This window comes from Musa acuminata, chromosome BXJ3-3 (genome assembly GCF_036884655.1).
Source record: "Musa acuminata AAA Group cultivar baxijiao chromosome BXJ3-3, Cavendish_Baxijiao_AAA, whole genome shotgun sequence".
Lineage (NCBI taxonomy): Eukaryota > Viridiplantae > Streptophyta > Magnoliopsida > Zingiberales > Musaceae > Musa > Musa acuminata.
The window spans coordinates 8,325,332-8,339,502 of record NC_088351.1 but is presented as its reverse complement, the minus strand read 5'-3'; the positions used below and the strand labels follow the sequence as shown (position 1 = coordinate 8,339,502).

Sequence of the window (14,171 nt, the reverse complement as noted above, 5' to 3'; positions counted from 1 at the left end):
GAGAAAATTACTTATAAGAGAAGAGTGTCTTTTACTAGCAATACGAGGAAAAATATGGCAATCCCTCTAGCTCAACTAAACCAATGCCCCATCAAATATCTTCAAATCTTTCTACCGTTATACTATAATCTAAAATAATATAATTAATAGTATTACGAGTCCTTCTATAGTTGATAAATATGTGAAAAAACTTAGTATTAATGTCACCTTCCTCAACCCATTAAATTTTGACTTTAGATCATCAATTATGATATAATTAGTGATTGAAAGCAATAATATTGTTTAAGCTAATGAAAGCTTTGTCCTCACCCTTAGAAAGACCCGTGCACCTATCTTTAGATTCAAGCAAATCAATTTCTACGTAAATATCTCTAACCTTAGTCTCAAGGCTATTTAATCTTTATTTTCTATTATCTTTGCCCTTGTCTCTGTTTACAATAACGTTTACATTGATATTATAGGACAAATTATTTATCCTTCTATCTTTCTGAATCTAATGATTAGTATTTTGGGAAACTATTATATATAGACCCTCCTCCTATACCATCTATACCTTCATTAGGCCCATTGGATAAAACAACAAAGCTTCTCAATCCTTGCCCCCCCCCCCCCTCCTCCCCCTAACTTGTCCCCTTCAGCCCTATTCTCGAGCTTAATCTACCTAATATATTGGTTACAGTCTTACTTACCCTCAACACCAACTTGATTCACCTCAACCACCTGATTCGAACAATCGGACTTGGTCTGAATATATCATGGCTTCTTTTGGACTCAAATCCAGGGTTCGTACAACATATCGTCTTCAACCTCTTGTTGTTCGAAAGCCTTAGAATTTTTCTCTTGTGAATAAACTTCCCTTGTTTCCATTAGTTTCATCAAGTAGATATTAGTTCGATGTCCTACTCTTTTACGAGAAAAGGACAAACTTAGAATATTTTCATAGACGATGGATTGAAAAATTCTAGTAAAATCATTCTTAATCCACACTCCTTGTGGAAGAGTATTTTTATATACTTTTCGCTTGTGCTACACAGTATGATGTTGTCTAATTTAATAGGTTCACCCACTAGTTTAGTAAGTTTGTAAAGATGTTTGGGCATAATATTTTCACTGATCTTCTAGAAAGCTATAGCCTCAGCCTTCCATCATCCTCTCACACAAGAGTCAAAAATTCTCCCAAACGTCAAAGCTTGCCCATGTACAAACCAAGGTCCCATCAAATTACTAAACTAAATCCCATCAAATTAAGATAAATGTATGATTGTGTTATGTGATACTAATATATTAAAGCTGCTCCACAATCTACCATCTACATCATGCTTGAAAAAGCTTGTTGCTAAGATCATTTGACAGCTCCAACTATAAACCATAATCCATCTTCCCTTTGAGACCATTTCTTGTTCTCTTGAGGTGAAAGAACCATTTATAACCTGCAATGTATCTAAGTTGTAAATGTTGCTTCTCTGGAATTTTGATTTACTTGAGTGAAAGTTCTGTACCAATATGTTAAGTATTTTCAAGTGAAAGTTTGTTGGGGGAAGAGATGCTGCATTCATCGAAGAAGCATAGTGCAGTGGGACTTTGCCTACATTCTCTTTTCATATTCAACTATTGACATGAATCAAGATTTTGGCTTCTAATATGGGAGGAGCGAAGAAATTGTGGAGAAGAATCAGTTGGGTAGATGGAAAATTGCATGGAGTATAAGTGATTTATTTTTGTATGGAGCAAACTGTTTGAACCACCATTATACATATAAAAAAATGGTATATAAAATTACGTTATGGTGAAATTTTAGTGCAAAAGATAGAAATCACTCTCCTCAACTACAAGTCCACATATGCAATTTTGATCTTAGAATTTTTGTTTCACAAACGTAGTTAGGATTAGTTCTGAACACATGACTTTTGGCACTCTCTCACCTTAAATTTTTGTCACTGTCATTAAAACTTAGGTTGTTAGATGAGATATAATTTATTAATCTATATTCGAAATACTTCTCATGCATACGTGATAATATGGCTCAACCTAATATATGAAAATTAATTATAATTTTTAAGCATAGTTTGGATAATGATCAATTAGACATAATTATCAAAGTATCAAAACAAGTTATAAGTTTAAACGTTGTATTTGTCCCTTTATATTCTGTATAGTTTTTAATTAAAAATATTCATGCAAAGTTCTATTTCTATTCGGACTTACACTTTGGCTCGTACGTTAAAAAGAATGTTAAGACTTGCACAACTTGATCTTTTGGTAATCAAATCAGAATATTTAACATGATACCAAAGTAGGTCATGAATTCAAAACATGCATTGTTATAAGAGTATATGGTTCTCCGATTTGGATGATGATTCAGATCTCATCGTGACCCTTTCTTGAGAATGCTATAAGTTTATTACGAATTAAAATACTGAATCCAGACCTTGCAAGATTGCACTAGGGTTGTGCTTAACAAAGCTCCTTCCGTGTTTAAGTCAACAATAATATTCAGAAGATTTAAATCATATTGAATTTTAAGAGAGATTGAATAGATCAAATATGAGTCCCTTATTGTTGTTGTGTATATGAGAGTTTATATAATAAGATAGATGACTATGAGAATTAAGAGAGTATGCATGAGAATTAGAGTTGGAGATTCATAGTAACGTGAGTTATCAATACATTACTATGTGTTTAATTGTGCACTAAATTCAGATATCTCAAAGTCATTTAATTATTTTTCTGTCAATTCAAGCATTCTTTAATATGGCGCCAATGTTTCAACTATATATATTGTTGAGGTAACCATCATATATTATTGAGGTGTATCATATCATTTGCCTCTCAAGAGTTTGCCTCTCATTTTCCCATATCATTTGCCTCTCATCATGCCTTGGCAATGCGGAGTAGTGTCGGAATATGATGTGATTTTTTTGGGCTATGGATCTTCCATAAAATAAAGAGTTTACAATTTAACATAAATCTATCTAGATAATTTGAGTGGTGCCATTGTAATTGAAGGTAGTGCTTTGGGTTATTTCAATCGAGTTATTATCGAAGATAACCTTTTGAGTCAATTCGGTCATTATCATTAAAGGTAGTGCCTCGGGCCATTTCGATTGTGTTATCATTTAGGTAACACTTCATGCCATTGTTGATCATGCTATCATTAATAGTAGCTTTGGGTCATTTTGATCATAATGATAATGGTAATACTTTGGGTCATTTTGATCACATTGTCGTTAAAGACATCACTTTGGGTTATTTCGATTGTATTATCATTAAAAGTAGTATTTCGGGTTATTTCGATCATACTATCATCAAAGGTAATACTTTAGGTTGATTCGATTATACTATTGTCGAAGGTAGCACTTCGGGTCATTTTGATCATACTAGTGTTTCGAGTTGTTTTAGTTATGTTGTTATCAAATATAGTACTTTGGGTCATTTCAATAGTGATATTATCAAAGGTAGAGTTTTGGATTATTTCGATTGTATTATTATTAAAGATAGTCTCTCTTGTGGAGCTAGCTTGTTAGGTCTGATCCTTGTACCTTAGACATCTTATCAAAGGTGGATATAGTGGTTGTGTCAATTTTACCACGGAGTATGATCAACACATGCAATCTACCTTTATCATCTTGATTTTCTATAGATGTATCATATATGTAGTTTTGTTCGAAATCGCTTTCCTCGAGTACGACTCAATATTGATGTTACAATTTTTTTCATAAATATAGTTAGGTTAAGTTTTGAACACATGACTTTGGGCTCTTAATCTATATTCTTAATACTTGTACAAGAGGGTATGAAAATTAAACATAATTTCAAAATAATTATCACAGTGTCACAGCAAATTATAAGTTTAAACCTTGTATTTGCCCTTTTATATTTTACATAATTTTAAATTAAAATATTTATGCAGTATTTAATTTTTATTCAGATTTACACCGTACACTTGCCTTTAGTTTTATACATCATCAAACCTAATCTAGCTGGTCTTGTATGTGAGAAGGAATATTATATCTCAATATGACTTACACAACTTGATCTTTTGAATTTTATAGTAACCAAATGAACATATTTATCATGATATCCAAGTGTGGTCGTAAGTTTGAAACATGTATCTATCTACCCACTCTTAGCCTAATTAGATTTGTCGAGTGAAAGAAGAAAATATTAAAAGTTTAAGGGAAAGATAAAGCATGGGAATAGAAATACGATTCGATGAGATAATTGATCCATTAATTTTATTAATTATAAAATTAATAATAGTATATCTAAAGTTGATCTTAATCTAAGTGGATTTCCGACGTGGAACCAAACCGGAGGATCACAGTAACTTGGGGCGGAGAGCTTTTGATGAGGTGGAACTTGTTTTCACCTTCGTTCCTTGATTCGGCCGGAAGTAGCTCGGTAAGTATGATTCTGGTGGAAGGAGGAGGGTGAAGCACCGCGGGAGGTCGGGCGAAAAATGCAGGAAGGCAGCTGGGGAGGATGATTTCAACCCTCGACGTGCGACGAAGGGGCAAATGTCTCTCATCAACCGGGCAGCGACCCTCTTTGATGCTGTATTGCTCGGTGATTGCATGTGGTCCTCATCAGTTCATCCAACCACAGTCTTTTTGGTTCATCCACGCCATGACTTTTGAGGATCTGTTCCTGTGGGAAACGAGAAAGAGAGACACGAACAAATCATGTAACTCCGGAGGAGGCGTAGGTCCACCACTGAAGGTTTCCCAGTAACTTCTGCAACATGCTATGATGTGGTCTGCTGTCCTTCTCTCTGTTCCACACTGATGGCAATTGCCGCTTTTTCTTTAACCATCTCTCGCTCTCTCTCTCTCTCTCTCTCTCTCCCTCCGTGAATTCTAGGAGATTTGTATGTGGATCTTTGAAGTCTTATGCTCTGATCTCCACTTTTGACATCAGATCCTTGATCTGATTCATGAATGATTCCCCCTTTTCTTTTCTTTTGAGGAAGTTGCTCCATGAACATTTGATGTTGGCCTGATTGCTGCTATTTTGTTTGGCTAAATCTGGGAGTGCGAAGCATCATGGATTGATTCCTGAACCAATGCATGTCACATGTGTTCGACATTACTTTGTCCTCTTGAATTTTGACAGGCTCTCTTTCCGCCTGCGGCTTCTGTCAGAGAAGGGCCATTAAGTTTCTACCTAAAAGAGTAAGAAGGGCAATTGTTTGATGATGTACGAGTGTTTTCGAGGCTACTTCAATGCACATGGTTTGCATTTAAATCTCTACCGATGCCATCTACTTCTTCTGAACAATCATTACTGATGCATGCCGTCTATGTTGCAGTTCTCTCACTGTTGTTTTATCCCGACACACACATACAAAGGCAGATAGATAGAGGCAGAAGGTAAGATTGGTCTCTCGTCGTAAAAGAGAACAGTATCTAATACACAAACTAGAATTACCTTATGCTCTTCTCAATCATACAGCAAGCGAGTTATAAACGATGTTGTTTTCGAAGATCAAAAAAAGAGTGTGTGTGTGTGTGTGTGTGTCTTCCTTGGATCTCTTATCGCTGATGTCAAGGCCAAAAGACAAAGTCTGTACGAAGCGTCGACTGCAGTCGATATCCGACCTCTGAGTCGTGACATGGATACTCCTCCAACACCATGTGTTGCAATAGTGCCATCCTGTTCGTGGGAATTCTCCTTGTTTTGCTGTCTTCAGCCCCAAATTACTATTAGCAGATGCAACAGACAGACACACAGAGAGAGAGAGAGAGAGAGAGAGAGAGAGTGTGTGAGTCCATATCATTTTTGGAGTAGCCTCTACGTACTTTCCTCGGTAGATTTAATCTGCATTTCTGATTCCTTCGTATGGGTTGGATATGCTGCGTGGATGCAAATGCCTTTACTCATGTGGTTGTGGAAAGGGATCCACTGGTCCAGGCTACGCTTTGGACACATTAATTTGTCTGCGCTCGTAGAAATATCGCATTGCATTAACTGATACCTACTGATGCGTGCATTTGTAGTAATGCCTCGGTGCAGTGGATGAGCAAATTACATGATATAGACAGATGTAGTAAGCTACAGAAATATATCTTTATATCTAGATAATACAGAACTATACTGGAGGGTACCACAAAAGAATAGACCGAAGCACATGAATTAGGTCTTACTAAATAGTTCTGCAAGCATCATGTACAGTAAAATCGTATCTCAGTTGAAGGTCATATGAGAGGACACACACACACACACCTCTCGATCCAGCTTATTAAGTTGACCTTAGACTACGAGTTAGCCGATTGTGTTGCCCATGTGTTTGGTTTCGTGTTGTCATTAGCTCAACTCGGGCTGGTCCAAGAAAACTAGGATTGATTGTATCGTTTCGTATGATGTTTTGCAGCCATAGCTAATGATCGATGGAGATGAAGACGAGAGAAGAGACATGAACTTGGGGTTGCTGTCATTGCATAAAGAAAAAAGGACATCAAGCCAGAAGAGGAAACGACACTGGACTTGTTCTCCCAACAAAGTTCCCAGGGAAGTTTCATGGCAGTCATTGGAATGGTTTCATTCCATTTGTGAAACCTTTTGTTGTGGCTGTTAATTCTCCCTGATGATGAAAAGAAAGAGAAAGAGAAAGATAGATAGATAGATAGATACAGTAATCAATAACTTGTTCCACATACTTGATAATGGTGCATCAGAAAGGACCTCTTTCTTTTTCATTGTCCTGTTCTGCCAAATTAACAACCATGTGTCACCAAGACAGGGCTACATCTACACTTTGGTGTGGTACTTCAACCCATCCAAATCTTTCATGCTAAAAGAAAACTAGATAAAAGGACAACATCAACAACATAGATTGTTCAACTCCCACCTCCCAAAAAAAAAAAAATAAAGTGATTCGAATTGACAAGTTATAAAGATAAAACTTAAAGATTAGTGTTGTCCAGTTGAGGAGGATATTAGGATTTAGAAAAAGATTGCATGAAAAATTTATGTATGTATGAACAACCATGAATGGTCTTGATCAGAAATCAATGGAGCATTTAAGATGACTTATGTTGTGTGCTCTAAGGAAACCAATAGAGGGACCATCAGAAAAGAAAATTCAATTTTGATTAATATGACCTAAGATAGATAGATAGATAAAAAAAAAATCATCAACAAATGGTGAAAGTTTTAGTTGACTCAAAACAGTTGAAAATGGAAACTTTAATTCCATTAAATAGTGGTCCAGTCCTCAGCCAGTGTAATTTCTTGGAAGGGAGAGGGAGAAGGTTGAGAATCTAAGCAATTCAACTCCTAGATTTCATCCTTTAATTTGCTAGATATGCGGTCAGTTCCCAAGGAGTCTGTGAGTAACAGCAAAAGTCCAAGAACCTGAAGACCCATGAGCGACCTCAATCAAATCCAAAGCTCCTTCCAAAAAGATTCTCCACCAATAAGATTCTCTTCAGGCACACAACTCCATATTATAAAAAGGAAAAGAAAGGAGGCACATCTTATCTTATCAGAGCAAAAGCACAAAGATCTACCAAAAGTTGCTTTTCCAAGACATGCACAGTCCTCAGCCCCCAGAAAACTCAAGGAAGATATATGTTTTGTATATATATATATATATATGAAGGAAGTAAAATGTGTTCGCAGAATGAACTCTGCAAGGTGAAGGTCTCTATTCGCGTAAAGGAGCACTGTTCGGAGAGCACCGTAAGAGTACTGCAACTGTTCATCCTGGGTAGGATATAGTAAATAAGTGTACAGGCACAATCTCTCTGTCTGAATACTTTCCAGTCTGATGGTATTATGCAGCAAATAGCTCCTCAATATGGCAGTGGCAGCTTTGTGAGGCAGCAGAAAGACACAAAAACCCTTCTTTTAGCCCCACTTGCCCTCTTTAAAGAAGCCAACTGCCCTGTTTTAGGTCTCCCTCTGGTTTGTGAGTCCATGGATGGGCTGTAGGGAGAGCTGCAACAGTGAGGATGGACTCAAGCTCTCTCAAAGCTTCTGGGGCCTTAAGTGGCGCCAGTGATGCTCTCCATGGACTCAAGTTTGGGCAAAAGATCTACTTTGATGATGGTGGTGGTGGGAGCGGAAGCTCCTCCAAGGCACCGACAGCTCCGGCGAAGGAGGCGGCGGCGCCACCGCCTCCGACAAAGAAGGGGAAGGGCGTGGCACAAGGTGGGGGGCAGCAGCCGCCTAGGTGCCAAGTGGAGGGGTGCAATGTCGATCTGACGGGGGTTAAGGCTTACTACTGTAGGCATAAGGTTTGTGGGATGCACTCGAAGGCGCCTAAGGTCGTAGTTGCAGGCTTGGAACAGAGGTTCTGTCAGCAGTGTAGCAGGCAAGATTTACTTCCTGTTTGATCTTTTTTGTTCTTGTAGGCCTTGTGTTTTCCTAGAGGCAGCGAAAAAATATTTTTCCTTTTAGTATGCCCCCCTTCTGAATCTGGTTTTCAGGATAAAACTTTGTGAGATAGATGTTGATCTTGATCTTGATTCGTGGGTTAATCCCTCTTCCAAGCGAGTCTTGATAAGGAATTCGCTTGCTGTTGCTCTAAGTTTCTCGGCTTCATGTGTTAGGTTTGGGATTTATTAATCTATAGGCTTTGTTTTAAGTTCATGGGAATTTGGGCTTTCTGTTGCCAACAATAATGACCTCTAAGAAGCAAAAATCATAATGACTTGAAGATTCACCTTTATTATTGTTGTTTCCTACATATACTGTTAGGCAGGCTGATATTGGACCTTTTTGGGAGTGTTTTGCCTTTTCGGACTCTGAGTTCTGGATGCTTGTGAAGTTACTTTTCAGTTCATATCGCAATTTCATTTATTCTCCTGTTTGCCTTTTGATTGAACAGTTCATGTATGTACATCTTGTTGTTCGAAAAAAGAGATCATCTTCGTTGTCCAGTGAACTTGCCACTTGATAATATGTTTTATCAGATAATAACTTATTTGTTGGGTTGAATTCGAGTCTGTCTGTATAGAATGCTTAACATCATTTACACAGGCTATGTTGTCCCTCTTATTTGTTGCTTTCTGGTTAGTCTTCTCTAATTCGTCTGCATGATTTATTGGTACTGGATTTATTACTTTGTTTCATATTGTGGCATTTGAGTATCTAAGGTTGTTCTCTTTTTTCTTTAAAAAGAAAAAAGACTGTGTATTACTAAAGCCGGGCTAATTACAGAAGAGTTAAAAGTGGGGAAGATCATCTGCAGAGGTGACTTTTCCCGGTTAGTGCTGAGTCCCCTAGTAGAAAGATGATGTGAGCCTCACTATTGTTGCCTCTAGGAATGTGACAAAGTTGGACTAGACTGACCTCATCGGTTAGATTCAGAATGCCCTGGAACAAAGATCTAAGATGCCATATTTATATTAGAAGCGAAACTAATGCAGTTCAAGGAGTCGGAGAGAAGCCGCATGTTGTGCAGTCCCAGCACTTAAAGCTTTCTGTAAGCCTTTGAGAATGGCAAATCCTTCAGCATGTGTTGGAGATGCCACGTGACAAGGAGAACATCCAGTAGCTAATTTGTTTCCATGTCGGTCCTTGAGGACGTAACCGCAACCAGCATTTTAAGAGTTAAGCAAAAGTTCTCCATTGCATTCGAGAGTGAAGTTATGATCCGGAAGGATAATAGATGATAGAGTTGCTGATTGATTTGGAGATGCTCCCCCCAGATCTAGTTCCAATTGGAGAAGATCATTGGTGGATATTACCACCTTCCTCCATAACAATGAGGGATTGGCCTGAGGGTTGCGAAAACAGGTTTTATTTCAGTTTAGCCAGATATGGCATAATGATCAAGCAATGATGCTTCAGAGCTAGAAGGGTTGAATCAAAGCAGAGGGGTGAGTTTCTTGTAACCAAGAACCTTGGGACAGCTCGCACTCGAAAAAAAAAAATTGCTTGGGAGAGTGTGAAGCGTTTGCAAATGTGGCAGGGGCCAACTTGGGAATGGAGGATTTGGGATAAGTAGTTCGGAGTAGGAAGTCGGTTTAGAAGAAGTTTTCACATAAATATTTTGATTTTGGGATAAACATTTAGGGCCCATGGTGCCTTCCATCCAAGCCAAATAGCCTCACTGATGAGTATTTAAGATGTTGGTCACAGGATTTTGTATGTTTTTTCCCCTCTTTTTATACTTTATCATTTTTTCAGTTTAATACGTATTACTGAGTTTCAATCCACGGTAATATTTTCAGATTTGTGATTCCCATGTGTCCCTATTATGTCAGTCATCTCCTTCAGAACATTTAGTATGCACTTCCATTTTGGTTATTGTGGGACAGTCTATCTGGAAGTTGCCTCTCTGTCCGTTTATTAAATTTGACAAGCAAGACTTACAATGCTGTTCTCATTGATATCTGTTGCTATCTGCTTGAGTCATTAGGTCACAAACCAAAAGCCCAAGTTAAAATTAATCTCTTTTCTTGCAGTTATGGATCCATCAAAAGAAGGGATATGAATCTTTTATGATCAAGTTATTAAATCTAATGATTTTAATAATATTTGTGGGTAAGCCTATAAATTGATTCCTGTGTCAGAAATGGGGCCTGACTTCAGGGTTCTTCTTTAATTGATTTGACCAATTCTGTGTCTTCTCTCTGATTACAGCATTTGTCAGTGGATTAACCTGTTTTCCTTTCTGTGACATTTCGGTGTGGCCGTTGTTCACACATTTTTCTCAAAATCAGACAGTCATTCACATGTTCTTCTCAAACAAGAGCAGTTGTTCACATGTTTTACTTTTTCTTTTGTTTTATTTTCATGGTTTTAAGTTGCTTCTGGTATGTCTCTGCTACCGTATGCTATTTGTTTTCAGCAGTTGTTCGTATTTTCTTCCTTTTGAATACATGAAACGTCAGTTTAGTCCAACCGTATGATAGGATACCCATTTGCTGTATTTTGGAAGGCAGGATTCTTTCAGATTGTCTTTCAAATTATGTATTGACTCCAAAGAGAGGTATCATGTCAGTGTTTTCTTTACCTTTTTCTCTTTTTCTTGTTGGTGGTCCTATTCCACTAACTCGGGATCTTCTCTTTTATTTCCTACTTCTTATCACATATTTTCATGCTTTGAGTTGCAAGCAAAAAAAAAGTATTATGTTTCTTAGATCTTTGCACCTCTACTCGTTGGCAATACAACTGCCATGTAACGTGTTTGGCCAAAGACCACCAACCACCACTACCCGTTTCTCTTTTCTCCCACTCTTTCTTTCCCTCTTCTCTTTCAGTTTAACTCTGCTGCTGTTGCACTACCATGTTGGACTCCTCCACCCGGCTTATACATAAACTTTGTTAACAAAAAAGTAGTCAGATAAGTCGTCGGCTTCCAAGAATTTTACACAAAGACAAACTTTTTCCACAATTTTTACTAAAAAGAAAAAAACACTATAAAATTAGTTATTTTCTGATTCCCTACTAATAATTAAACCACAAGACTTTAAGTTAAAAATCTACCAGCCTTTCTCATGTATCTGTGTCTATTTCTAGCTCAGGAAAGTTCCGTCAAGAAACGTTTGATCTTGGCTGCCTGACCAGGGAAACTTTCATACTCCAAATTTAGCTGATTTTTGTCTTTTACATTGCTTGGTTGATACTGGATTATCATTTTAATTGCTTACTTATTTCCCTAATAACCATCCAATCCTATTACATAATGTGAATAATCTGTTAGCAAAGAAAACCCAAGAAATAAAACTTACTCAACAATTAATACCGACACAAATTTGTATTGATAAAACTTCATGCTGAGGGGGGTAATGTTATAGTTTTCAGAATATCTAGCACGAGACCTATTCTCTTGGGTGGAGAACACGATCACTCTGGTAAGACATCAGTGGTTTAATTGCGAATAAAGTTGTAACAGCAGAGGACACATGGTTTATTTTGGAGCTCCTCTGTAATATATTTGAGTTGTGTTAGAGTCCCCAGTGTAAATCATACTTTTCCTATCATTCGTAGTAGCTGTACATTTTCTGTTTTCTTTGCCTAAAGCTGTCATGAGCTCTCTGAGAATAATCACATTGTAAATGATGTGGAAGTTAAACTAGGTAGTTTAGTGCTGATAGAAGCAGCATTTATATTTTGAACAAATAACAAACTGGAACTGATGCCTTGGACCATGAATCAGTATTAAGTTGTGGCAAATATCATGAACTTATGCTTGAACTCCTAATTAGTCATATAATATTACAGGTGATGTCAATCTATTGTTTTGTTCATCCTAAGAATTATAAAATGGTCTTGTCCGAATGATATTTATCAAGTATTGTGTTCCATTGGATGTGTCCCTAATTGCATTGATGGATAAAATATTGTCCATAAGATGGTTGGCATTTATTGTTCACTAAACTCATGACTTTTAGAATGTGAAAAGGTGGAACTGAAAATAAGATGGTTGACATTGTTGTAACTAAACCAGACGAGAACAATATTTCCCCTGTGCTAGTATCCATTTTGTACCACTGGTTTATTTTTTAGTGCATGAGGTCATGCATGGTCTAGAGTCATAGATCAACTTGTTTACCCTTCACCGCTAAGTTGGTATCACATGAACCTCAATGGCTGTCTCATTCGATGGAGTTTCAATCCATGTCATGCTAAGGTTTCATGTAGATGGGATTTGACAATATTACTTATTTATCAAAGTCATGCAAATTGTGATTCAAACCACCATTAATAATGTGAGTTAGAATTTTCTTCATTCACTCTTATATAGTAAATATTTAGTACATTTTCCTCGAGAAAAAGTACATTGGAGAGGATTCACACAAACTGACATGAGGTTGAGCCTTGAGAACAAGTAGTGGACTTATTTGGGAAGCTCCATAGAGCATTTTCATATGCGCTAGCTATTCTTCATGGCCTCCCTATGTTGATAGAAGGCTTAGAGAACGGTGGTGATGTTAATTACAAGAGTTGGTATTAACATTTCTCTTGACCTAATTTGTTGTTATTTTCGATGCACAATATGCAGTTTATTTTCCAGGAAGTTTGAATCAGTAAATACTTTTTGCTTTTTAAACACCATGGCTACGTTATTACAGGTTTCACCAATTGTCTGAATTTGACCAAGGAAAGCGCAGCTGTCGTAGACGTTTGGCAGGGCATAACGAGCGTCGAAGGAAGCCACCTCCCGGTCCATTTGCATCACGCTATGGGCGCCTTGCATCATCCGTTCATGGTCAGAAGCATCTCAATACAGCTGCATCTATATTGTCGTGCCGATACCCTTCTAAACATGCTGCATTCCGGTGTCGTGCTAATATGTTTTGTTTTACAGAAGATCCAAGTCGATTCAGGAGCTTTTTGATGGACTTCAGCTATCCGTATCTCTCAAGTACTGCAAGAAACCTTTGGCCAACTGCAAGGGCTGGCGATCGGGTGGCTTCCAATGAATGGCATGTGGCCTTTGATACTTCACCTGGTGCTGCTGCAATGCATGGCACTCATGCCTGCTTTCAAGGGCAACCGGCAGCAACCTTCTGCTCTCCCATGGAATTTCCACCCGGTGAATGTCTTGGAGGAGTCTCCGACTCAAGCTGTGCTCTCTCTCTTCTGTCAACTCATCCGTGGAGCAGCAACTCTGCCAGAAACCGTGCTCCGGCGATCGCACCAAGCAGCAGCACCTTTGATGGCCCTCCGATGGCCCAGTCAGCCGTCCCCGACAATTACGGCACCAGCTCATGGGGGCTCAGAGGCCATGGAAGCAGGACTAGCTCGCACGAGATCCAGCACGCAGCGGGATTAGCGGGAGCAACGGAGGCCAGCGATGCTCATTTCTCAGGTCAGGTGGAGTTGGCTTTGCAGGAGAATGGACAGTGCCTTGACCATGGTTCAGCTAGGTCATATGGCCATTCCAGTCTTGGCATGCATTGGTCTCTGTAGACCCCGAAGAAACCTTGGCCATGTGGATTGGATGGATGTTTTTTGTGAAGAACAGCATCATGAACTCCAAAAACTCTCCGAATGGTAGTTCGACTGCTTAATATCTTATAGCCTTTATCCATCTGTATGAAACCTATGTTACTCCGAGGCATTAGTATGTTGTGATGCCCTTTTGCTAATCTATTTCCGTAGCCGTGGTAACATCCTTTTCTCTGTAGATGGTCAATGATATGTCTTGGTGTCATCGTGTCCGCGATGACGCAAACAATAGATCTGCCGAATCGAAGCAACCAAAGAAAAAAAAC

At 38.3% G+C, this 14,171-nt stretch overlaps 1 protein-coding gene across 2 annotated transcripts; it reads left to right on the top strand.

The window, feature by feature from the left end:
* The first annotated feature begins 7,633 nt into the window (after window positions 1-7,633).
* Window positions 7,634-13,983, top strand: LOC135632863 (squamosa promoter-binding-like protein 14). Of its 2 annotated transcripts, XM_065141700.1 has the most exons (3): window positions 7,640-8,314; window positions 13,026-13,162; window positions 13,262-13,983. In XM_065141700.1, the coding sequence occupies exons 1-3, from the start codon at window positions 7,953-7,955 to the stop codon at window positions 13,864-13,866; spliced, it is 1,104 nt and encodes a 367-aa protein (XP_064997772.1). In that variant the 5' UTR covers window positions 7,640-7,952; the 3' UTR covers window positions 13,867-13,983. The 2 variants fall into 2 exon arrangements, with proteins under 2 accessions (XP_064997771.1, XP_064997772.1); XM_065141699.1 differs by having other exon boundaries at window positions 7,634-8,314; window positions 13,026-13,983.
* The last annotated feature ends 188 nt before the right edge of the window (window positions 13,984-14,171 follow it).